Source organism: Podarcis pityusensis, assembly GCF_964106645.2.
Source record: "Podarcis pityusensis genome assembly, chromosome: 12".
NCBI classification, from domain to species: Eukaryota; Metazoa; Chordata; class Lepidosauria; order Squamata; family Lacertidae; genus Podarcis; species Podarcis pityusensis.
The window spans coordinates 21,912,895-21,937,962 of NC_138037.1; the positions used below are offsets into that span (position 1 = coordinate 21,912,895).

Sequence of the window (25,068 nt, forward strand, 5' to 3'; positions counted from 1 at the left end):
TTGAGCTTTTAATGATCAGAGGTACTGCATCCTATGTCTTCTAGCTGATCGTGTTCAGATTAAAAGAGGTGTGAATTAAATGGTTCGCTGCAGAGGCTTTTAAAAAGAAGTTGGTAAAATCAACCATGCGAGCCATGTGATTGTTTAGCTTTCAAAACTGGAATTTTACACTTTGATCTTGATTAACTCACAGGTTTTGATGAAAATAAAGGGCCAGTTCTCATTTTACTTCTTGTACTCAGGTTTCCATAACTGTGATTTTATCTAACGGGGAACCTTCTGGCTGAATGGTGTTATTACAAATGTAGCAAATAAAAATAAGTAAAATTACCGGGAAGCCAAATTCATATGATCTGTGTTTAAATGAGAAGTCTGCTTGTGTGTTTTTCTTTTCAGTGTCTATCCCTTCAAAATACACATAGGCAGATGTCAATTGGAACCTACTTATGTGTATTTTAAAGGGGCATGTGTAAAATGTTTGTGTGTATACACACACACACACACAAAAACAAAACAAAACAAAACAAAACAAAACACATCATACAAGAGCTTCGGTTGTGACTTATTAGCTGCAGTTTTGCACTGAGCCCAGTTTATATATAATTTAGCACTACTACTTTTCATCTTGTTGCATATGAAATAATAATAAACAATGAACAAGGACATCTGTTGAAATACCTGCAAGAAATGTTCTTTTGCAACAAAACAAATTTGAAATGGTTGCCCCGATACCTTGGGTCCTGCTATCCACCCACACGCTATATGAATTCACTTATATAAAGGTAAATAATTATGCCCACACATTGCTATCCACTCTGTAGATTCAGATAGCCAGATATCTGGAGTTTGCGCACTGCCTTAATTCCTTGCTTGTTTGTGCTCTACCAGTTGGCGGCAGATATTTTGGGGCAGAAACTATGCATGGAGGTAGGTAGGGAACAAGATTGGACAAATTAGTTTTTCTTTTGCTTCTCTTTTGCTGTTTGGCTGCACCAATTCCTGGAAGAAACCATTGAAAAAGTGGGGAGATAGATTGGGAAAATCCCAGATTAGAAATGTTCCCATAGGACTCAATGGAAATTGCGGACTCTTTATGCAAACACTTGCCTAATGAATGATTTCCAGGAAGCACTTGTTTGGTAAGCGGGACCTGTGTGTACAGTGTTGAAAGTAACAGTTTGAGAATTGTCTGGTACATTGGTCAAAATACCCTCTTCTCCAAGGAGGAGAAGGTGTTGGACCTTCTCATTGTCAGGTGTGGGGAACCTATGTGCTTTTGGTCCATAGCCAGTAATTGTACCGATAGAAGTAGAACATTTTCAGAATAACTAGGGTTTAGAAATATGAGTGCTTGAGAACTGCAGCTTTACTGTTCAGGGTATTCAAGCGCTAATCTGCTATTTTAAAGGGAGTGCCCATTTGGAGTTGGTAAAATTCCAGGTGATTTCAGTTGTTGTTGGACTGGGTTCACAGTCTGCAGAATTTTTGCATTCAGCTGCTCTCAGATTCAGCCTCAGGTTAATTGTAAAGTGAGTGTGATCATTCATGCCACTTGAGCAAAGTTGTTCATGTGGAAACCTTTATTCTAAATGGCCTGTTTCCTTTTTGCTTACTGATATAAATAGTTTCTGAACTCTGGCTATATTGTGCATTGGGGGTTGACCCTGGATAATCCAAAACTAAATTTTATAGTGAGATTTTGCCATCTAAACTTTATTCATCAAACTGCAGCTCTGTTTGATATAGCATCGGAGGGCTACTTCACACACAGCTCTTTTTTCCTATACAGTAATATTTGTGCAGGGAAAGAAGACATGTTGCAGTATAATGTGTGAAGTATATGATGTTCAGGTGATGAACGCAGTGGCTTCTAATCAACTGTATTCATGGCAAAATAAATACTTGGTCCATATGGCGCACACTGTATTCATTCATAGTATATTTTGAATCGCGCCTTTCTAGGTCAAGTGAACTTTTCAGAAGGGTTAGCATGAAGGTTTCAGAAGCTGATGAAGGGTTTTGAGCAAGAGCTGATGGAATACACTCAGATTCTTGAGATAACCTGATCCTATTGGGGGTTGGCTTAAAGCAGGCATCAGGCATGTCCAACTCACAAGAGACTGCGACCTACTCCCAGTATAAAGAAACTGGCAGTGATCTACCCATTGGAGGGAGGAGGAGCGTGCGTGGGGTGGGTGGATTGCCCAGAGTTCTTGAGCTGTTTTTAGGAGGGAAGTGCCCAGAGTTCTTGAGCTTTCTGGGGGAAGGACTACACAGTTTTTTAGCCCCCCCCCATAACTTTTTGTACACTTTGTACATAGTAGGGATCCCATGATCTACCAGGATCAGTCAGGGATCTGCTGGTAGATCACGATCTACTGGTTGGACATCCCTGATAGTGCACAGTACTTGCTTCTGAATTTGCATATCATAGGAGGTTTTTACTTGGGTGTATGTTCTTAGTATTGATGTAAAAAAGACATGACAGTGGTTTGGGAAATTGCTGGTTGATGTTCATTTTGTTACTGATTATGATGAAGATACAAAATCAAGGGAAAAGCACTGAGCAATAGCTGCCTTCTAAATTCTATATTCTCTGGGATGCGGGTGGTACTGTGGGTTAAACCACAGAGCCTAGGACTTGCCGATCAGAAGGTCGGCGGTTCGAATCCCCGCGACGGGGTAAGCTCCCGTTGCTCGGTCCCAGCTCCTGCCAACCTAGCAGTTTGAAAGCACGTCAAAATGCAAGTAGATAAATAGGTACTGCTCCAGCGGGAAGGTAAACGGCGTTTCTGTGCGCTGCTCTGGTTTGCCAGAAGCGGCTTAGTCATGCAACATGACCCGGAAGCTGTACACTGGCTCCCTCGGCCAATAAAACGAGATGAGCGCCGCAACTCCAGAGTCGACCACGACTGGACCTAATGGTCAGGGGTCCCTTTGCCTTTACCTAAATTCTGTATTCTAGGCTGGCAGCATTTAATAGAATGTGGATTAGGAAATAAAATTCTTCACACTAGCTGCGCTTTGGTTCTTCACAAAGCTGTGCTTTGGTTTCTGAACATTTTAGAAGTCGAATGGACTTCCGGAACGGATTCTGTTTGACTTCCAAGGTACGGCTGTATACTGGGCCGCTGAGGTCCACCATTTGGAAGCAGGTGCAAAATAGTAGCCAGGGAGGGGTAGGGGAAGGAATGTACCTTTAGAATTAATGAACAAAATGCCTCTGAACTCATGCTGAGTCCTCAGATTTGTTTTTAGTACCAGAGCTGAGCTCATGGTCCTGTTTCACCCCCTTCCAAGATTTCTTCAACTTTAATCTAATTCAGAATTTAGGAGCCCTTTTGTGGCTGCTATCAAATCATAGTGTAGCTCCTTGCTTCAAATCACTAAGCGCTATCAGTAAAGACCTACCTTATCTTCTGTCTGTCCCTAGCATAACTAACTAAATGGTGCTGTAAGATGTGGTGATATCACTCTGATAGTACTAAAAAATATATGGATTAGATAGCTTTGAGGAAGGCTGTGGCAGCTATTAGCCATGACTGCAATGGATCCCCCATGTTAATTCCCTCCCACCAGGTGTAATGGCTTACTACCAACTTGGATGCCTTTACAAGTTCAGACAGATGAATGCAACCAATCAAGATGGCAGTGCAGATGATAATGCAATCAATGGTTACTAGCCACAATACCTATGTTCTCTGAATACCAGTAGCTGGGAATTTCATGTGAGGAGATCAGAGCACTGTTGTATTCATGCTCTGCTGGTGGGCTTCTCATAGGCATCTAGTTGGCCACTGTGATAGCAGGATGGAATTCCTATGTTGTTATGCCACTGAATTCCATATGCTACTGAAAACAGTAGAGAAATGGCCTGCTTGTGCACTTCCTGAAGATACTGGATCAGCCACTGTTGGAAACAATAAGTTAGCTTGAAACTGGCTCTGATCTTATAGGACTGCTCTTTGGCCCATTCATATATTTTTTTATGGAAGTACTGAAATGTATGATAAATTCTGACAAGAAGTTGCAGTGGCGAGCCAAAATTAGAAGTGGGAAATTTCCCTAGGAATAAACTCAGTACAGAGACCAACCAGCTCAGTGTCATTTTCAATAAATAACAAATGATTAATCTCACAAATCTGGATGAAATTACCTTCCCCACCACCTTAATTCTGTTTTGCTGCTTTAAATATATATATTTTTTTAAAAAATAGTATTCTTATTTAGGGTTCTGCTTTCTATTTGTATTTTTGTATCGTTTCCAGTGACAGAATGTGTTGTTTGTGAGTCACTTGGTGAATAGGCCTTTCATTGCATCTTTGCCAGATTCCTGAAGGGAAGGGAGTTGGCAGGAGAGGAAAAAGCAAGAGAGGTTACAAGGTAAAAAGTAAAAATAAAAATAAAAATCTGGTGGAGCAGCTGCCCTCCAAATGACAGTTGATTGCAGAGCAGAACATATGAATCTTAAGTGTGGAGACAGAATGGTCTTCTGCGCAATATATATATACATTGGTGATACGAATTTTTGACAAGAAATTCCAAAAGTAGTGTAAAGAGCTTTCTCCCTGGAGGATGATGATCCATCGGATGGGTTATACTGCCATCTAGCTCCTATGCCTCCAGGAAGCAAGGCTTGCTTGTTTTGATGTCTGAACCCAAGCTTGTGGCTTGTTTCTTTCTTGAAAGGTTTGTTCTTGACTTGCTGCTTGTAGTTTATTCGGAGGACATCCACAACAAGCCAAACTCTGGCTTGTTTCTGATGGTGGGGCAGCAGCAGCAGGACCCAGAGAGAGAACTCTTCAGCGGTGTGTCCCAGCACACAATGAGTTCACATTGAACCATACTTTCAAACAACAGCAAATGTGATTTTGCAAGCTTCTTTTGCAGAAACCAGTCTTTGCAAATGAAATTACTTCCAATAACATGGTGAAAAAAAGCATGTAACTTAAAGTCAGACTTCCAATTCTTCCAATTCTTTTTCCAATTCCAATTCCAATTCTTTTTCGTTATTATTAGGTGTCCAAAAATAAAGATGGAAAAGAACAAAGTGAAGCTGTATCCCTGTCAGAGGATGAAGAAACGTTTTCCTGGCCTGGTCCCAAAACGGTAGTTTTGCAAAGAACATCACAGGGTTTTGGCTTCACCTTAAGACATTTCATTGTTTACCCCCCAGAGTCTGCTGTTCAGTTTACGTTTAAGGTGAGTGAAATGAATATTCAACAAGTAACTCATTGGTTATAGTGACACAAGTGAACTGTAATGACAAATATTTTTTCAGTACAGTACTGCAAAATAGTAGCCTTATAGATATCTAGCCATCCATTTCAGTTTAGCAGTGGATCCACACTAAACCTCCTTTTCATTTTCATTTTTGCTTGTTGCAACCTAAGTTCTATTTAATGCTGTGGGTCTTGAATCTGAGTAAACATGCATAAGTTAGAGCAGTTGGGTTGTTGTTTTGTGAAGCGTTGAATTCTCTTGCCAACTAGAGTTTTAAGTTCCCTTTCCATTGGACTAATTTGTGGTGCTGTTAGATTTATTACTACCCCCGCTTCACCAAAAGGTTCCAGGGGGGTGGGTTATAGCAAAAATACAGCATTAAAACAAATTACAGTTACGATGGGTCCTAAAAATATTTATGCTAAGTAAGACCAAGGTAAAAAGGTGCGTCTTCAGCATATTACAAAAGCTGTACAATGAATGTGCCTGGCACATCTCTGTTGGGACAGAATTCCACAACATAGGGACTGCCACGGAGAATACATTTCTTCTCAAACCTCTTGAGGGTGGTGGAACTACCAAGAGCTCTGCAGATCTTAACACCCAAGAGGGTCTGTAGGTAAGGAGGTGGTCTTTTAGACATTTGGGACATAAACCCTTCAGGGCTTTAAGCATTAGCATGAGCACCTCAGATTAGGCTCAGAAATGAACTGGCAACCAGGGGGTGTTTATTATGGGAACCTCAGCCAGTAATCTTGTAACTGCATTTTGGACCAATTGATGATGTTTCTGAGTCATCTTCAAGGGTAGCCCCACATCAAGCGCATTTCAGTAATCCAAGCTGGAAGTTACCACAGCATGGATTATAGAGGCCAGATAATCTCTGTCCAAAAGGGGCTGCAACTGGCGAACCAGTCAGAGCTGGAAAAAGACACTCCTAGCTACTGAGGCAGCTTGAGCCTTCTGTGAGTCGCTTTGGTAGTTTATGGTTTGCTGAATAGTAGTTCACATACTTTAAAATAGTATACCAAACCTCCCAAATGACAAGCAGATTCATGCAACCATTATGCAGAACATCATACAGTTAAGCACCCATTTGAAAGTACTAAGTGAACTGATAGCAATGGTAGAAAATGTGAATGGAGGAAAACCTATTGTGGAGCGTAAACTTCACATGCCAAAGGTCGCAGGTTTAATTTCTGGTATCTCAACATGAGGCTGGCAAAGTCTTTAGAACTAAATGGACCAAGGTTCTGACTAATGAGGTTCTAACTAATGGTTGTGAAGCAGCTTCCTTTGCTCCTTCTTAACATTTCTACAAATAGTGAACTTCAGCATGAAGGACTGCAATAAAAAGGTATATTTAGAATAGCTTTCTCTTAACTTACTTTTATCTGCTAATTGTCTCATTATTAAACATTAATTTGATGGCTACTCATTTGGAAGGCTTGTCTGGTTTTTCAAAATTTGGGCAATTAGGTGCTCCCTTAGCAGCTGTAGAACAGTTCTGAAATAAATAGTTTTGAAAAGCCTGGATGCAAATGTTTTGAACAGCTCGTTCTGCTTTAAATACAAGGACTTTGAATTTTTATGATTTCCTTTTGCAGGATGAAGAGAATGGAAATAAAACAGGTATGTTTTCTCTTTGATTCTTGTGTGTTGTAATCGAATAGTCTAAAATCCATAATTCATGATACAGTTGTACCTTGGAAGTTGAACAGAATCCATTCTGGAAGTCGGTTCAACTTCCAAAACGTTCAGAAACCAAGGTTTGGTTTCCAATTGCACAGGTGCACCGGAAACAATACCGGACGTTGTGCCAGATGTTCGGCTTCCAAAAAAAGTTCGGAAACCAGAACACTCACTTCCAGTTTTTGATCGTTTGGGAGCCAGAACGTTCAACTCCCAAGGCATTTGGGAGCCAAGGTTACGACTGTATAACCAATGAAACAAGTCTGTTCTTAATTTAATGAATATTTTACCAAATGTGTCTTAAATATTGGGTGTACTAATTTAGTGATGTATTTTATATGAAATTTCTAGATTCACTTTTCCATGCCAGTTGCATAGGAAGGCAGAATTATATGACTATGTAAACAAGTATATTGTAAAATATAACTACATCTACCACTGAATTTAGTGGTTCTTTACCTATCAGCAGGTACAAAAATTGTAGCACGGACAAGGTACGGCTTTCTATCTACACCCTGGCATGTAACATCCCCCAAACCCGTTAAACTTAAACGCTTCATGAATGAACAAGCTGATTCTCCTCAAAGGTCATATAATCGTGGGGACAGTTACGTTCCTGTTGAAAAGAGGTAAATGAGGTTGCTTTCAAATATCTTCCTGGATAATGCTAATTTATTCATATGCCAACCATAAAATGGTGTGTGAAAGTAGGATTTGGCATAACCTTTCTTTGAATAATGCCTGAGATTCCTACATGGATCTTCAGGGAGAATTAAATTTCCTAGGTTCCCTGGCACTATGGCAGCATTCCTTGGAGAATGAGGGGAGTTCTTTGCATTGGATTACAGTCAGTGCTGAGAAAAAAATATGTTGTCAGATTTCTAGCCTCGGGCTGATTGCAAGAATTATGAGTTGTGGAGATTTGTATTTAAAACCATAAAATAACAACCTTTAGAAACGTCATTAGGCAGGATTGGATGGCCTACGGTAAGAAAAATAGGAGGTGATGTGGGAGATAGAGAGTTGTGGCGGGGGGGAACATTTGTGAAATGCATACTGTGCTCTTGTTACCTGGCGGAAATGCCATTGTCCTATAAAGACCCTGGATATTAGGAGTTCGGAAAAAATAATAGCAACATTTTAGCTTTGTCCATACGTTTATAGGAGTTGGGAATATTTAACTTTCATATGCTGGTATTACCTTGGTGGGCTGTGAGGTACATAAGAGCATGGAAATATTGGCAGGTGAATGTGAAGGAAGCCTGTGTACTCAGGGGATTAAGAATAATTCAGCCAGACGAGAGTGGAGGAAATAAATGTTAGGATGAGTCACATTTCAGCTATTGGTGGAATTACCTTTAAAATGAGAAAGCGGAACAAAGGAACGCGAGAATTAGAAGTATGAAGTGGAAATCCATGCCCAGCCACAAAGACGACATGAACTCTTATGGAAGCTAGGTGGACGAACATTGAATAGGCCAAAGAATCTTGTGTTTGGGGATGTGTAGACTTAGGGAATTACCGTATTTTTCGCTCCATAAGACGCACCTGACCACAAGGTGCACCTAGTTTTTAGAGGGGGAATGCAAGGGGGGGGGATTATTTAAAGAGAGTGCTGAGCAGAGCCCGTATGCATCCCAGACTCTGCTCAGTGCTCCCTTTCATGAGGCTCCCCCAAGAGCCTCGCTCCCTTTAAAGAGAGTGCGGAGCGTGTGTGTGGCTCTTGGGGGCTTTTCCCCGAGGAGGGAGAAGGGCAGCCCCTTCACATGCTCCACTCGGGTCTTTAAAGGGATCGCTGAGCAGAGCCTCCCGCCTGCATTCGCTCCATAAGATGCACACACATTTCCCCTTACTTTTTAGGAGGGGAAAAGTGCGTCTTATAGAGTGAAAAATAGGGTAAGTGGTCAATAAAAGTAGTGTTTGTTTGATTACATTGGGTTGGATCCAGATTTAGTCACGCCTACAGCAGACCCATTGGAATAAAAGTTTGCCATGATTTTTATGGTCTAGTCCAGGCACATCCAACTCCCAAGAGACTGCGATCTACACCCAGTATATAAAAAAAAAATGGCAGTGATCTACTCATTGTCATTGAGGATTGTTAGAGCTTTTTTGGGGGGAGAGCAGAGTTGTTGAGTTTTTTTTGGGGGGGGGAGGAGAGGTGTTGAGCTTTTTTAAAGGGGAAATAACATCCCTGGTCTATTCTAAGCATGACTAAGTCTGAATCCAATCAATTTTTTTTTTAAAAAACAGCTTTTTCCAAAGAAGCAATACGAATTCCCAGGAGACCGCCATATACTTTGATTAATATTTCTGTTGCAGCCATTTCCAGTGTCAGACAGTTTAAACCGAAGAGTAGCATGTCTTTAGAGCAGGAGGACATGCTTAGGAGAAACAGGGGACAAATGCCCAGCTACATATACAGTTTCCCCTGAATACACGGCAGTGATAACTTTTGGGGTTGTGACCCATGTCCTAAATATTTTTTTGTGCTGTCTGGCCTTTATAGCTCTTTATTCTTAAAATTTTTTTTAAAAGCTTATTCATTTTTAAATGATGTTTTGTTTTACCAGTGTTCACTGTCTTTAAATTTTATGATACCACAGTATATAAATGCTGTTGTCTAGAATACTTCATATCCAGTATATGTAGATCACCTATTTCTATATTAAGACAATTGGCGACTCCTAAACGAAGGATAGTACAGTGGTACCTATACTTACATTCACTTCTGGTTACGTATCCTTCGGGATAAGTGCACGGCAAACCCGGAAGTATTTTTCTGGGTTTTGCCTCATGCGCAGAAACGCTAAACCACACTGTGCGCATTCACAGAAGCGGCACCTCCGGATACGCACACCTCGGGATCCCACTGGAGCTCTGGAAAGGATCCCGTGCGTAACCGGAGGTACCCCTGTATTTATTATTTCTATATTAACACAAAATGAATACTATCCTTCATTTCAGAGTTGTCAATTATAGAAGCATGGACATCTCAAGAAACCCTTTTAAGGTGGAAGAACAGATTGGCGCAGCTCAAAAAGTAGAAAAGGCCTTTTCTTTGAGCACCATAAATAGCTATTTTGTGATGCGGAAGTAGCTAGCCGGGTGCTAATGATCAGTGTGTGTCATTCTTGAATAGCTTAGCTAAGAGGGCAAGCAATTCACATATCAAACTAATTTGCATTTATTCCTGCAGTGCCTTTCATACATTATAGGTGTGGGATAGAGTTAGTGTGAATACTATACAAGCCATAGTGGATAGGATCGCAGAGCTTTCTTATCTGTGAAACTGCTGCTATGGTTCTGTTTAAATTATATGCAAAGGAGCCATCTAGTGCCAACCTCTTTAATGCAAATCTAAGCTGAAATATTAAATTCTTTAATAAAAGTTGAGGCTGTACAGCGCTTTTGACAATGACTGGGTTGGATCTGGAGCAAGCTAGCTGCTTTTTGTTCCCATTGAAATCTGTGGGACTAAAGTTAAATGGGTTCCTTAAATCTGATCCTTACATTATTCCAATGGGAGACAGTCAGCTGATCAAAGTAAGTATTGAATATATACTTTCTCCTTTCTATTTTGGCAAGTTATTCATTTGTCCAAAGGTCAAAGTACAGGTTTTGAGAAGCACACACTTAAATGTGCATGCCTACAATCAACAACCAGAGGAAGCTCTGTTACAATTTTCCCCACATAAAATGTACTCCAAAGTGCTATTTGTTGCATCAAATCGCCCACTGAGGGCTGTGTTGTTAGTTTTGACCCATGACAGGGCCTTTTCAGTGGCAGTTCCCCATTTGTGGAATGCCCTCTGTGGTGAGGTCTGTCTGTATTCCTTATTATTGACTTTAAGAGAAATTTAGAAACCTTCCTGTTTATGCAGGCATTTGATGGCTGAAGAACACTGTTCTGAGCAGTCCTGAGAACGTTGTTTTAACAACGTTTTAACTGTTTTTAGATTGGGTTTTAACTGTTTTAGAATGCTTAAAAAAATTATTCCTGGGCTCCTTTGGGAGGAAGGGCAGGATGTAAATTGAACAAACAAACAAATAATAAAGAGCAGTCTTGACTGCTGATTTTCAGTGGGAAAATGCCATCGGATTCAGATCAGAGACCCTACTACAGTCTCTGCTTCTGAAAGAAAGAGAGCTGCTTATTGTGAGCACATAGTTTGACCCTAACAATGCTTTGACACATTGCAGCCAGCCACTCAGGTGCAGATAATTACCCTAACGTACTAGGGATGTGGGTGGCGCTGTGGGTTAAACCACAGAGCCTAAGGACTTGCCGATCAGAAGGTCGGCGTTTCGAATCCCTGTGATGGAGTGAGTTCCCGTTGCTTGGTCCCTGCTCCTGCCAGCCTACCAGTTCGAAAGCACGCCAGTGCAAGTAGATAAATAGGTACCGCTCCGGGGGGGAAGGTAAACAGCGTTTCCGTGCGCTGCTCTGGTTCACCAGAAACGACTTAGTCATGCTGGCCACATGAGCTGTACGCCGGCTCCCTCGGCCAATAAAGTGATGAGCGCCGCAACCCCAGAGTTGTCTGCGACTGGACCTAATGGTCAGGCGTCCCTTTACCTTTACTAGGGAGATACAGAGATTGCATAAGTAACCTTCTCTCCTTACCCCTCCTCCCCCTCCCATGTGTAGGTCTTGACTTTCCTGGGTGTGGGGTGGGATATGAATATATTGTGAAAACGGTCTGACTGCATACTCTTCAATTTAATGTTTAAATTGATGAAGCTGTTGACATAGAAAATTCAGCTTCTCTGGAGATGTACCAATTGGCTCCCGAGTGTGTGCATGTCCACCATCAGCCTTAACACGAGCATAACATGTGTCAGTCCAAGAGCCGATCTAGTCCAGTACTGTGTTTCCCACAATGGTCCATGATAGACTATGGGAAAGTCCATAAGCAGGATGCAAGCACAACAGCCCTTAGCTGCTGTTGCTCCCCAGCGACTGGTATTTTAGTGTCGGGCTGCTCATTGATTGAGGAAGTAGCATACAGCCACTGTGCCATGAGCCCCGCAGCACTATCAGGATCAGGCTCGGGTTTGCAGCTCCTGATCCAGGAATAGGAGGAGGAGGAGGAAGAAGAAGAAGCAGGAGGGGCGCTGATCTGTGGGAATCAAAGTTGGGGGAGGGGGGCGCTCCCCATTGCGACTCGACTTCAGCTGCTTCTTAAGGTTGAACAGGGATCCTCTTCTGTTCACTTTCTCCATGCATAATTTTTACGGGGGGGGGGGGAGGAATGCGTCAGCCATTTTGCTGCCCATTTCCCCATTCTGGAGATACCCTTTCGAAACTCTTTGAAATCCTTTTCTTTACCATGTCCTGACTAATTGATGCCACCAGCAAACCATTCACGGACAAGTTATTTTTATTAGAATCACAGAATTGGAAGGGACCACGGGGAGCATCTAGTCCAACCCTCTGCAGTGCAGAAGTATGCAGCTTTCCCATATGAGGATTGAACCTGCAACCCTGGCGTGGTCATCGGCACCACTCTCTAACCAGCTGAGCTATCCAGGCTTAAAAGCACTGTTCCCAAATCAGACTTATTTGTGTTGGGTTCCTCTTTTTATTGGTCCTCATCCATTCAGTTATTGATTCTAGACATTCCCTCACCTTTCCTGTCCTGAATCAGAGGTAAAAGAGATTATTAAGTTGGCCTCTGCTGCTCTGTGGCTAAAGGGCACAATGCTGAACAAAGAGATCCTTGGCTCTAGTGCCGCCATTTCAGGACATTTTGTAAAGCTGGCCTTGTCCACATAGCATTGCTTTCCTGTAATAATTTTAATCTTTACCTGCTTTCCTGTAATAATTTCACTGCTGTGTTGATCTGAAACCTCTCACAGTTAACGTCAGTCGGAAGATTTTATCTGATGGTCCTGATGTCACTGTCTTGGCAGTTGTTTTATTGAAAGAAATTTAATAATGTGGAACCAGTATTTTGAAGGCATTAGTTCTGATATTTAATTTCCTGCCTGTCTGCAAAGAAGCAGTCGCTGCTTAAGGCGGGTCAGTTTTTCTTTTCTTTTCTTAAATGTATGTATGTCAGAACAACTATAGTAACAATTTAATATGACTGGTGGGAAAGCACACATGTGGTAAGGAAACACAGCTAGAGGCTTTGATGATCTATTTCATTTTAGTTGTTGCAGTAATGTACAAATGCAGTTCTCCTGAATTCAAGCTGTGCCTGGAATAACTGAGGGCTGCGCTTACCCTGAATGACATTTAAGTCAATGGGGAAGCAAATATTTGTATATATTTTTTTTAAAAAAGAAAAATGACTGAATAAAACCTTCCTCAAAGATTTAACATATCACAAAATTGTACAAGGTATATGGTTTCATTCCATTTCAAATTATTATCCGTTAATTTTTAGTACATTATTTTAAAAATGCTTTTCTGTGATTGTTGTAAACTTTGTAGCTAGGTATTAAGTTGCATAGGTTAGATGAAGCATCCTCTTTTATGACATTAAGGAGTGAATCAATTGTGGGTTTTTTGTCAAAAATTTAAGAAGGCAGATCCATTAGATCACACATTTTAATCATAATGAAGGCTAATAATAATGTATTAAAATAAACTTCTATTCAAATCCTCAGAGATGGATACATTTCATATATTTATGATGAACTGAGTTATACTTTTGCTCTAGTCTTAACAGATAAATGGTTCGTGTATAACTTACTGTGGCTTAATCATTTTGAGAACTTAAGAAATACATAGTTTTTCCACTTAAGCAGAAGAGATTCATCTTACCTAGTAGTGTGTTAACTGTAGATAATCCCCGCAAGATATTTTTGGCACTTATCGCTCAGTGTTCTGATACTCTTGTTCCTTCCAATTTGCCTTCTGATTTTTGTGTGGCGGTATCCATAGCAACTACCATCATTTCAATTTCCTCTTTTCCCCTCTATTGGTGAACACTACTCATGCCATGTGAACTGCTAAGTCTCATCTTTGCTGCTGCTCTAGTCAATCTGTGTTTTTTTTACAGAATGCATTGGGGCTGCTCCATTTTCTTGAAGAGCAAACCATTAAATTAACTGTCTAATTGCAATTTTTTTCCTGCACAATGAAGCACCTGGGTATACAATATTGTAGGTGCCGCAGAGTTTGTATGAAAGGCTTGTACATACTACTTTTTTTTATTCTGTCCAGACTAGGATTAAGTTTCTTTTATGTCCACTTACTAATCTTTAGCTGGTGTAACAGTGTATATTTCCAGTGAAACCATAGGCTGAATGCCTATTTATTTCAGATATACCAGACGGGAGGAGCTTGGGCTAGTAACATGTCATATGAAAGGCAGAAGCTGTTCCCCTCTGGCATATTCTGCTCCTTTTCTTCCTTTAGAATTCCCACCCCCCCTAAAGTCGTTGTTCCTGAAATACTTGAAGGGAGAGAGAGAGAGAGAGAGAGAGAGAGAGAGAGAGATGCATTACGATTTCAAAAATTAACACTATAAAAGTACTATATATTTAACAAAGGGATCTTCTGGCATCACATACGGCGCCTTCTCACCTGACAGATTTGGGGGTATCTATGAAGATACCACTGGGGTAGGAGTCCCAATGTTAAGAATGGTTGAACACATTGGAAGGCACACACAAATCTTAGGGGCCCACTGTGGATCTTCCAGGGACCCCCAGGCGACCACTTCCATCTTGCTATTGCTGCTTATTCACCTGCAAGCGATGACAAGAGCAAAGTGAGAAGGTGCATCGGTTTCCACTCTTCTAGCCCTCTTGATGGTTCTGCATTTGCAACAAATTAGTGTATGGCACAGTATGACCTAGCAGCTGTGGTACCTGCCCTCTGGGTAGCTATGTGGCTTTTTTTCCCAGAGAGGGGAAGACAAGCAAACAGGCAACAGTAACGTCAAGGAAGAGGTCCAACCGCAAACATGTTTTCCAGTGCCCCCAAATCTGGAACTGACATAGGTTGCTATAACTCTTAACCTGATGCACGTGGGGCTTTTTGACTTGTTTATATACCATACCCTGCAAACGTTCGTTTATTGCTTTACGGAATGTCTAAACCACCCTGCATCAAAATAGATTCCAGGGTGGTGTGCTATTAGTTGAAAACAAATATCATAATGTGGAGCTTCAGAAATGTCATCACCCTCCCTTCCTTTGCAGTAAAAGTCTTTCATGTTGAGGTCTTTCTAAACAGTCTGGAATCGTTTTCATTTTCTGCATGCTTTCCACCCTATTACTTCATAGCTATAATTACACACGCACGCAAATACACAAACACAAACACACAGAGGGAGGGAGGGAGATCTGTTGAATAAAGTACCAAATCAGTGTCATTCAAGGACTGGGAACAGGGATGCGCTCCTGTTTTCTCTCCCTGTTTCTTTTTTCATAAATAACAGTAAAGCTGTTAGATGTAAGCTTTGTGAAATACTGGCCCCCGGCTTTCTAGATTGAAGGACATAACAATTGCTGGAAGTCAGTAGACCCAGTAGAGCAGATACTCCTTCATCAAACATTTGGCAGAAAAGTTATTCTTGTTGATGCTTCTCTCTTTCAGTAATGGTAACTAATCAGAGAGATTTCTGCTGCCTCAGTTGCATTAATGACTTCCTTTCAGTGCTGGTGCTACCTGTGCAAAGTGAAGCTTCTTGTCTCAGGCAGCAGACATGGGGGACAGTGGTGGCATCTCCTCAGCTATTCCTCCGGAGCCCCCTGGCCATACCCTTCTGTTGCAAAGCTGCGTGTGCCATGGTGCTTGCTTGCCTTCTCCATAACCACCCTACTGACCTCAAGTGTAGTGGAGGACCCTACCCATTGCTTGAATTATGTGTTTGCTTTATAAATGAAAGTGGATCTTTTGTCTTTTTTTAAATGAAGTCCACTGAAAAAGGAAATTTTCAGAATCTTAAGCCAACACGGTCTTATTAACTGAGTGTTATTGCATGGCTCTTCAGGAAAAGAGGTCATTATTTCAAACCTTTGTAGATGCTCCTACGTATCTTGAATAAGCTTGGTTGTAAATAAACAAGTCTGAATTACCAATATTTAAACTTCTCCAGATCCTTCTCTTGAGTTAATTCCTCTAGTTACATTGTTCTTCCTTGTTCTGCTCTTCATATCCTGTGCTCAAAAACAACATCAAGAAACGAAACATTGACGTTCACAACAACAGAAAATCCCTTCTAACAAGCAGTTGTTAAACTCTTATCTTTGCTAGTTGCGTACTTCACCACCTGAGATGATCTTCATAGTTTCCCACTGGTACATCACTACTTAGAACAGGGTGTGGAGAAAGTGGATACACATAAGTTTTACAACCCAGCTCGTAATTCTTTAATTTGGAGTCATCTTATGAAATTGATTGACGTAGTTAGGACTGGTAGGAGAAAGCGCTTCATGCAAGACATAATTGAGTTATTTGATTGACTGCCCATGTTATGATGGGTGTTGACTAGCTTAGGTGGCTTTTGAAGTGATTAGACAAATTCCTGAGGATAGCTCAGTCACAATGATGATTAGCCATGATATCAGGCTCAGAGACCTTCATTCTGTTTCTAAGCTTCCCAGAAGCAACTGGTGGACTGTTATAGAGAGCAGGATAGTCTGATCTAGCTGGACTCTTACTTTCTTAAATCATGTTCACTTGGGTCAGCTTCCCCAGACTACATGGATACTGTGGCTTTTTATTTACTCGTATTTCTCCCATAGAACATCTCGAAAGATCTACCTTGCCATTCCATTCTGTTGTTCTATTGTGCATTGTTCTTTCTTAGCGGTTTTGGTTGGTGTGGTTTTTTTAAGTGCAAGGAAGATAAACAGCAGGATTTGATATAATTTTGGAATTCATCTTGCTGTTCAACAGGTTCCATCAGAAAATGTTAACATTTTCATAGAAAATATGAATGAATAAACTCAGCCTGGTGTACTTCAGTAATATTAAATAATACTTACCACTTCTATAGCACTTTCGTAGTGTTCAGAGCATTTCTCATGTGTCAGGAAAATTTACAACAGCACTGAAAGACAGACCAGTAGCATCATCTCCATGTTGTAGATGAGGAGTTGGGCGGAAAGGCAGCATAGTGAGTTTGAGACAGAGGACTCAGCTATACAGCTGCAAAGAAAACGTTTTAAATGTGTTGTAAAGTGCAGTATACAAATGTGGCATTAGATGGCGACAGTGAGCTATGGCAAATTCAATGTATTTTTAAAATATTTTTTGGGTAGCCACTGTAGCAACAGGATGCTGGAACAGATGGACCTTTGGCCTGATCCAACAGGCCTCTTCTTATGGTCTTATGGGCACTTTTTCCACATTGGCCCTGTGGGCTTTAATGTGCAAAGATTTTGAACCTCTTCACTTTAGTTTTGCCAAAAAATATTACATATAAACATTATTATGTAATTGGCTCTTGATTCCATTTCAGTTCCCTTAAGAGTCTGCAAAGTTTTGGCTGTTTTTGGAATATTGGCTATTATGTTTGTAATTATGATTTCACTATGTATAGTCACAAGATCCCATTAGAATAGATGAGGTATGAATGGTGATGAAAGATAGTACACACAATACAGTTGTGGAAAATAAAGTTTATTGTGCTACAGCTATTCCCAGAGCTATTTTTCTAGAAAAAGAGGTGCCCAAACTCACCTCCCTCACTCTCTTATAATGGCAGTGGCACCCTCCTGAGTTCCAGTGAGTTCTGGGTGGGAAAAAAAAGTCCTAGCTCTACTAATGGTTTTTACAAAGACGGCTCAAATATTTTCCATGTATCTGTAAAACACGTCATGTTCCCTTGCTTTAAACAGAGCAGATGCTAATTCTCTGATTGTCAGATGAATTAAAATTATTTGAATCATATTATTTAATATAAAGAAGAATGAGGTATAATTAATCTTTCCAATCCCTAGTAATGACTGTATTTGTAATTTTCTTTTAGGGAAGCCACGAAACAGATTGGAGCCGATGGACACCATATTTGTTAAGCAGGTTAAAGAAGGAGGGCCTGCTTTTGAAGCGGGATTATGCACAGGTAACCGTTACCTTACCTATACATATCTGATTGGCTGGGCTGGTGTGATGTCATGAGTGTTCCAACTTCCAAGGAAGTTGTCAGAGTGTGTGTTTATGTAAGGAAACAAAATTTTAAATTAGTTGGGAGTTTCAACCCATTCAGCTCTTACTGAAAGGTTTGGGATTCGGTTGTTATTATGGAAGGAAGATGTTATGTGCTGGATCCAGACCTGATTACCTGTGGGTGGGACTCTATCCATGGGATGCTCTGTTGAAGGCAGTAGAATGATGTGATTTTTGCTGATCCTCTCTGCAGTCCCCTGTAAAGATGCTCCAGGGACCAGTGTGGGAGGTGGCACCCGTAGGGTTTAGAAAGTCATAAATGGTTCACATATTATTAGAAAAAGATGGAAAGAGTGTCATTTGTTTGTGCTTTCCCTGCTCCTCTTATAACATGTGAAGTAGGGCTTATGAATGCATGAAGTTCCTAATTAAACTTGTGGATTTCATTCTTGGGGATTATTTGTAAGTCACACATCTGAAATATTTCTGCTTTGTTTTTCTTTGTAATACCTGAACGGGTTCTCAGCTTCCGTTAATGAAGAAAACAGTGGCCTGGATATATCTCCTTTTTTTTCTGTGTATTTTTTTTCTGCAGGTGACAGAATTATAAAAGTGAATGGGGAAAGTGTTATAGGGAAGACATATTCTCAAGTAATTGCTTTAATTCAAAACACGTAAGTATGGGTGTCTGTAATCTGCATAATTTTAAATTCCATGTAGTTTGTTTTGAGAAAGGTGATTGGTGCACGGTTTGTCTGTTTTTACCAAGATAATCAGAATCATAGAATGAGTAAAAGAAATCCAGTTCAACTCATTCCGCAGTGTAGGATTGGCCAGCCCTTGACAGATCCAGCAGGGCCTTCCATCAGCTGCACAAGGACTGAGGTGATCTCTGATGATTTTCCATCCCCTTGTAGCTCCTGCACCCCCAAAACTTAAGTGGCATATTGTGGGAGGTGGCACAGAAACTGCATGGAAGAGGGGGACTCTCAGAAGTTCACCACAATCCGTGTTCTACTGACCAGAGCTTCCTGGGATCAAACACCTTCCATCAGCAGAGGGACACCAATTGGATACAACCCATTGAAAGTGTAGGGATGTGCTGTGGATAATGTCATTGTGAAGCTTTTTATACTTTTGACACCTAGCCAATTTTGACTGAGCAGCAGATGTAAAAGTAAAAGCAAGTTATGGGTTTGATCAGTGCTCTACATAGCAATTAATTCATAGGACTACACCTCATATTATGTTCAATCTTTCATATCCATTCTGTGGGTGACATTTCATATGACCATACTGCAGGAAGATAAAGCTTCTTAAGAAAATGGCTTATAACATTTCCATAAAGGCTTGACATTTGCTGGTATTATTCCATGAGCAGTTTCGAATGTTTAACAATTATTTAGGAAAAGTTATTTTATTAGCAGCTTTTTGGTGGTGATGGGAAATTGGATCTAATACTGTATTTGTTTCTGAGAATGTTTTGCTGATAAATATCTGTACCTGACATACACAGGGGCTGTGTCTGAACATCACACTAAACCAGTGGGATGAGAACAAGCTGCAGCAATCCTTGGGCTTGTACGCTTCCCCACAACCACTGATGAAGAGAAGTTTGGGAGTTTTTGCTTCCATTTTCTGTTAACCACAGTTTATCATGATATCTGAATCTGGACAAACTATGGATTACAAAACATGCCAACTTCAAACCATGGATTATGAAAATAGCTTGTTTAACTGGAACCTTAGTTGACATTAACCATAATTTGGATTCAGATGGCACACTAAACTGTGGTTAACCAAAATTGGAAGCAAAAGTTCCCAGTTTCCTCCTTGCAGCCATACCAGCAACATCTGGAGGACCAATGTTAGCTCCTTGCCCCATATGTAAAAAATAATCTACATGGATAATCAATCTCCATGTAGGATAAAAGGGTCCGTATTGTTAAGGGCACAAATGTATTTTCTCATAGTGAGTACATGAATAAGACAGGCTCAGTGCATATCAGCTACTTGATCTGTGTGCTTTTGATTCTAAAAACACCTGTGCCGCACATTATAAGTGGCAACCGACGTATTTTTTTGTGCATAGAAAATTTAAATTTTCTTAAAGGGAAGCAGTCATGAATTTGAGGCATGATTTGAAGGAGAATAACAATCCACGGGGGTAAAGAGGAAACCAAGCATTATATTCAGTGCTGGTTGTTGAGAAAGAGTGACTACTGAGATAATCAATGCAACTTTTTATATGTTAGCCAGCAATTAAATTTCCTATCAATTGGTTAGTACAGTATTTTATTTTTTATTAAAATACCAATATGTTTCCTCCTCTCTCACAGTGACAGCATGCTAGAACTTAGTGTGATGCCAAAAGATGAAGACATCCTTCAGCTGGTAAGTTATACTTCTGAAATAGAAACTAAAGTAAGATGGCCATAAGCACCCCAGAAAACTTTTGGCTCTTTAACCAGGCTCTTGAGTAAGCTGAATTGCTGAATAATGCTACTACTATAGCTGTAATGCCCATTTCTTCTTTTCTTAATTTGTTGTTTCATTAGTTCTAGAAACACACAGGGTAAAGAACAAGCATACAGTCGTACATTGGTTCTCGAACAGAATCTGTTCTGGAAGTCCATTCAGTTTCCGAAAACATTCAAAAACCAAGGCGCGGCTTCCAATTGGCTGCAGGAGCTTCCTGCACTCGATTGGAAGCCGTGGAAGCAGCATCGGATGTTCGGGTTCCAAAGAACGTTTGCAAACTGGAACACTCACTTCTAGGTTTGCGGCATTCAGGAGACAAAACATACAAGTACCAAGGTGTTCGACAACCAAGGTACAATTGTATATGAAATGAAAATGTGGGGACGGGGAGCCTTCCTACCCTTTGAATGCTTGAAGGAACATATACCACGAACCACTGAAATGCAGTACATGGCAGTGAATAAAATCTAAAGCCACCCTCTGAACTACTGAAATGCGGTACATGGCAATGAATAAAATCTAAAGCCACGCTCTGATCTGAGTTAAAGGTGGAAATACCTGTGATGATAATCTTCAGCAAAAATGGGTACACAAAGGCCAGTAATGAATGAGCTGTTATTTAAGCAAGAAATTGAAACTCATTCTAAAAGTTGGACTAAAGGAACCCATTCAGGTCCCTCTACTCTGTAAAAAACAAAATGTTGATTTTGTTTTGTTTTGTTTTCTGTCAGGTAAGCATCCACTTGGAAGTTAGATACAAGTCCCATTGCTTTCACTGGGACTTTGTTACAAGTAAGGGCCAATTGTCATTCTCTTAATGGAGAATGTGTGCATTCAAACCCACCTCTCTCTGATTGGCTTCAATTTTTCAGGAGTTCATACAAGCAGAGGTACCGTATTTTTCGCTCCATAGGGCGCATCGGACCCTAGGGCGCACCTAGTTTTTAGGGGGGGAAATCAAGAAAAAAAATATTATTCCCCCCCCCAGCCCCAAAGAGCAGCGTACAGGCTGCGCGCAACCTCTCTCTGCCGGAGGGGTTGCGCGCGGCTATGTCATAAGCCAAGGCAGCCAGCGGGATCCATCCCGCTGGCTGTTTTGGCTTCCTCTTTAGCCCCACGCAACCTCTCCCTGTCGGGAGAGGCTGCGCAGGGCTAAAGAAGCTATAGCCACGTGCAGCCTCTCCCTGCTGGAGGGGCTGCGCGCGGCTATCCCTGAAGCCTGGAGAGCGAGAGGGGTCGGTGCGCACCGACGCCTCTCGCTCTCCAGGCTTCAGCGAAAGCAACGCAAAGCCTTTGGAGCACGGAGGGAGTGCTCCCTCTGCGCTTCGGAGGCTTAGCGTTGCTATCGCTGAAGCCAAGGAGCCTGCATTCGCTCCATAGGACGCACACACATTTCCCCTCAATTTTTGGAGGGGAAAAAGTGTGTCCTATAGAGCGAAAAATACGGTATATAGAGACCTCTTCCTTCATCACATGTTCCTAGCAAGGAGAGAGCTAATTGCAGCCACTCTTCCTTGCCTTTGCAGCAGTGTGAATTCATTTTGGGTTAAAGTAGTTCACTGTGCTAGCTCTATTTCTTGTTAATTCGAACTAAAATTATTGTGGCCTTTTCACTGAAGCAGAGCCTCAGTATACTGTGTTAACTGGTTTCAACCACAGAGAACAAGTGCAATGGGGAGGGGGAGAGAAATGAGATTACTTTGGCTCTTAAGTTAGGAGGAGGCATCATATGCTTTAAATTTGAATGCTTTAAATGTTGACCCAAAGAGCTAGAACTGGACCAAGTTATAGGCAGTAAACACCAGGTTTTACTGCAGAAATGTTTGGCTTGTGTATTAAATTTCTTATATAACCTTTTTCTAAAACAAACTTAAGGCATCTTACAACAGGTTCAGATATACCATATTTTTCTATGTATAAGACACCCCCTATTTTTGGGGACTCCAAATTAAGAAAACGCCCCTCAGCACTACCTGTGTATAAGACGAGCCCCGATTTTAAACCTAATTTTTTTATTTAAAAAAACCCCTAGTCTTATACATGGAAAAATACGGTACTTTGAAATTAAAAACAAAAGCAATACAACAACTAAGGAAATAAAGGTTACCTCATAATGCAAGAGGACCCTTATCCAAATGTAGGATAGATGTTGGGACATTTTAAGTGGACTTTTTTCATAGGATAGCATTTCAAGCATAAAATCTTGTAGAAAGTCTGTTTTAACAGAACACATGAAACATTTACAGTAAACCCAAATTCAGCATTTAAAAGGGAGGAGAGGGGCTAATAACGCTTCTCCTTAATTATCAAACTGCAAGTAAATGGCCTGTATAGGGCCCAGCCATACAGTTAGACAGCTGCCAGGAAAAACCGCAGTAGTTCTTTTCCTTGTTAAGGCATCCATTACTCAGAAGCAATCCCTCCTCTTTATTAAATGCTAGTGAAAATGGATGTTAATTTGATTTAGTTGAGGCTCTTATTGTGTGTCTTGTGTACATCTGGTAACATGCATTTCCCTTTATACGCTTTAATAGCTCTACACTTAGGCTTGCTACCCGAAGTGTAAATCAATCCTCAAAGTGAATCTATATTTTATCTGTAATAAAGGGGATGATTTATTTATTTATAGAACTATTACATTTTGTTTAGTAACTTTGTTAGATGCCTCTTCTAAATGAGGGCTCAAGGTGTCCTACAGCCCACTGTAGATAAAAATGTGGAAGAACTCTGGGTATATTTTAAGACATGGTGGTGAAATAGAGAGCAAGGTGGACATGTACAAAAATATTTAATAGACAGGAAAGAAATGATACATTTTAAACTGTTTTAAAAAGTTAAAAACCATTCAGGTTTGTTGAAGAACGCTTGTTGCCTGCAAAACTGATAGATGATTTCACATCACCTTGCTGAAAGTAATATTGTTTTTATTTAAGGTTTCATTTCAACAAATTAAAGGCACATCTTAGCATTTGTGGTTTTAAAAGAAAGTGCTGAAAACATGACCCTAAGGGCCATTTCCAATATACAGTGGCACCAGTCTGGCCTCTTTGAGTAACATAGGTATTCTTGCGGGGATTTTCAAAACCAATGGAAATTACTTTACTTTTAAAGATGACTGCTCAGCTTTTATGTGTCTTACCAAGACTAAAGTCATTCTGAAAACAGTAGAAAAACTGTGTCTTATCTTTTGCCGAAATAAACTGTTGCAACAAAATGAAGAAAGGGGAAACTGTTTGTTGAATGCATTCTTCTATGTCACTGCCACCACTCTTTTATTGACTTTAAAGGATATGAATTGGAAGGAAAGGATTTCACCCTTTGCTAGACACATTATGGTTGTGCCCATTATTAAATGAATGGATTCTCATTTCTCAGTTAGGTTACTTGGTTTTCCTAGATTGCAGAGGAACATCTATGCTACATTCCTATTCCTTTAAAATATATATTGCAGACTGTGCTGGAAGAGAATTGTACCTTTGGCAGATAATAGGTGTTCTGGGTTGAGAGTCCAATTCATATGTTAAAGGTGTGGCATTTCTGCCAATTCACTGATTGCTTTGGGGAAGAATACTCCATCATTCCATGAATTCATGCTGTATTCACATGTAACGCTAAATCATGATTTAAATCAAAGACAAGCTGCAGCAAACCTCAAGCTCATAATCCTCCAGACCCACTTCCTCTTCTCCTGTGTGACCAAGAAAGTCTGAAAACTTCTATTTTTAACTAACCACAGTTCAGTGTTGTGTTTTAACTATAACCTGTGGTTAATCTTAGCTTTTTTTTTACAGTTATAATTTGAAGTTGCCTTGTTTTAGTAAGCTGTAGTTGGCACGAAGTTTGTCTGAGTTCAGACATCACAACAAGCAAGCTATAGTTAGTTAGGGTTGCCATATCTTGAAGAGAAAAAAAGAAAAAAGAAAGAAAGGATGGCCCAAGCCTCTTTCCTCACTCCCAAAAAACCTCAGACATTTTCTTTAAAATTTAAAAATCCCCCCGGATGGGCATGTTGGCCCCCCCCAAAAGAGGAATTTCTGGAATTTCCCGGACGTATGGTAACGCTATAGTTAGTCCAAATCTCCACAGAGGAAGAGGGGAGAGGGGAAAGCACATGAGCCAGAGACTTGTCATGGTTTAATTAGTGTTATGTGCAGACAAGACTATAGTAAGAAATAGTTCCCTAGAAGACGACCTCCCTAGCTCTTATGCCCTTCCGAAGCTATCTATGCAAGCTTTGGATCATTTAAAGTAGATGGCATGTGTTAATCAAGAGGTTTTCATTTATAAAGTCTTAGCACAGGATCACAGTACCTCAAGGACTGCTTCTCTGAAATGAGCCAAATCAGACCCTGCAATAATAACCTGTTGAATCTCTTCATCCAGATTAGGTGGTCTTTTCACCTCCATGTTGTCTGGATTTCATTTTAGTTTGTTCACCTTCATTTGTACTGAACTGCCTCCAGACACTTGTGCAAGATTTCCACTGCTACCTTGAAATAAGCAGATGGAAATGTGAGATAGAGTTGTGTGTCATCTGCCTGCAGATGTCAGTAACTCAAATCTCTGGATGATTCCTCATCCGCCAGCAGTTTCCTGTT

At 40.6% G+C, this 25,068-nt stretch overlaps 1 protein-coding gene and 2 long non-coding RNA genes across 12 annotated transcripts in view; 1 reads left to right on the forward strand and 2 right to left on the reverse strand.

Annotated features, from left to right (window-relative positions):
• The window catches only part of ARHGAP21 (Rho GTPase activating protein 21), a 103,630-nt gene that overhangs the window by 42,656 nt on the left and 35,906 nt on the right, over window positions 1-25,068 (forward strand). For all 5 annotated transcript variants that reach the window (XM_080974348.1, XM_080974349.1, XM_080974350.1 and 2 more), the window contains 5 exons: window positions 5,020-5,202; window positions 6,831-6,855; window positions 17,853-17,945; window positions 18,585-18,663; window positions 20,329-20,383. In XM_080974348.1, coding sequence (XP_080830474.1) covers window positions 5,020-5,202; window positions 6,831-6,855; window positions 17,853-17,945; window positions 18,585-18,663; window positions 20,329-20,383 — 435 coding nt within the window. Of the gene's footprint in view, window positions 1-5,019; window positions 5,203-6,830; window positions 6,856-17,852; window positions 17,946-18,584; window positions 18,664-20,328; window positions 20,384-25,068 lie in introns of those variants that run through there.
• LOC308459308 lies at window positions 12,095-24,943 on the reverse strand. Of its 6 annotated transcripts, XR_013977983.1 has the most exons (6): window positions 24,782-24,905; window positions 21,315-21,407; window positions 18,500-18,578; window positions 16,867-17,029; window positions 15,955-16,035; window positions 12,095-14,619 (listed from the first exon to the last, which is right to left on the reverse strand). It is a non-coding gene; the product is annotated as an uncharacterized lncRNA (long non-coding RNA). The 6 variants fall into 6 exon arrangements; XR_013977980.1 differs by lacking the exons at window positions 18,500-18,578; window positions 21,315-21,407 and having other exon boundaries at window positions 12,095-14,316; window positions 14,456-14,619; window positions 24,782-24,922; XR_013977982.1 differs by lacking the exon at window positions 18,500-18,578.
• On the reverse strand, window positions 22,578-24,063 carry LOC308459326. The gene is made up of 2 exons (XR_013978006.1): window positions 23,945-24,063; window positions 22,578-22,684 (listed from the first exon to the last, which is right to left on the reverse strand). It is a non-coding gene; the product is annotated as an uncharacterized lncRNA (long non-coding RNA).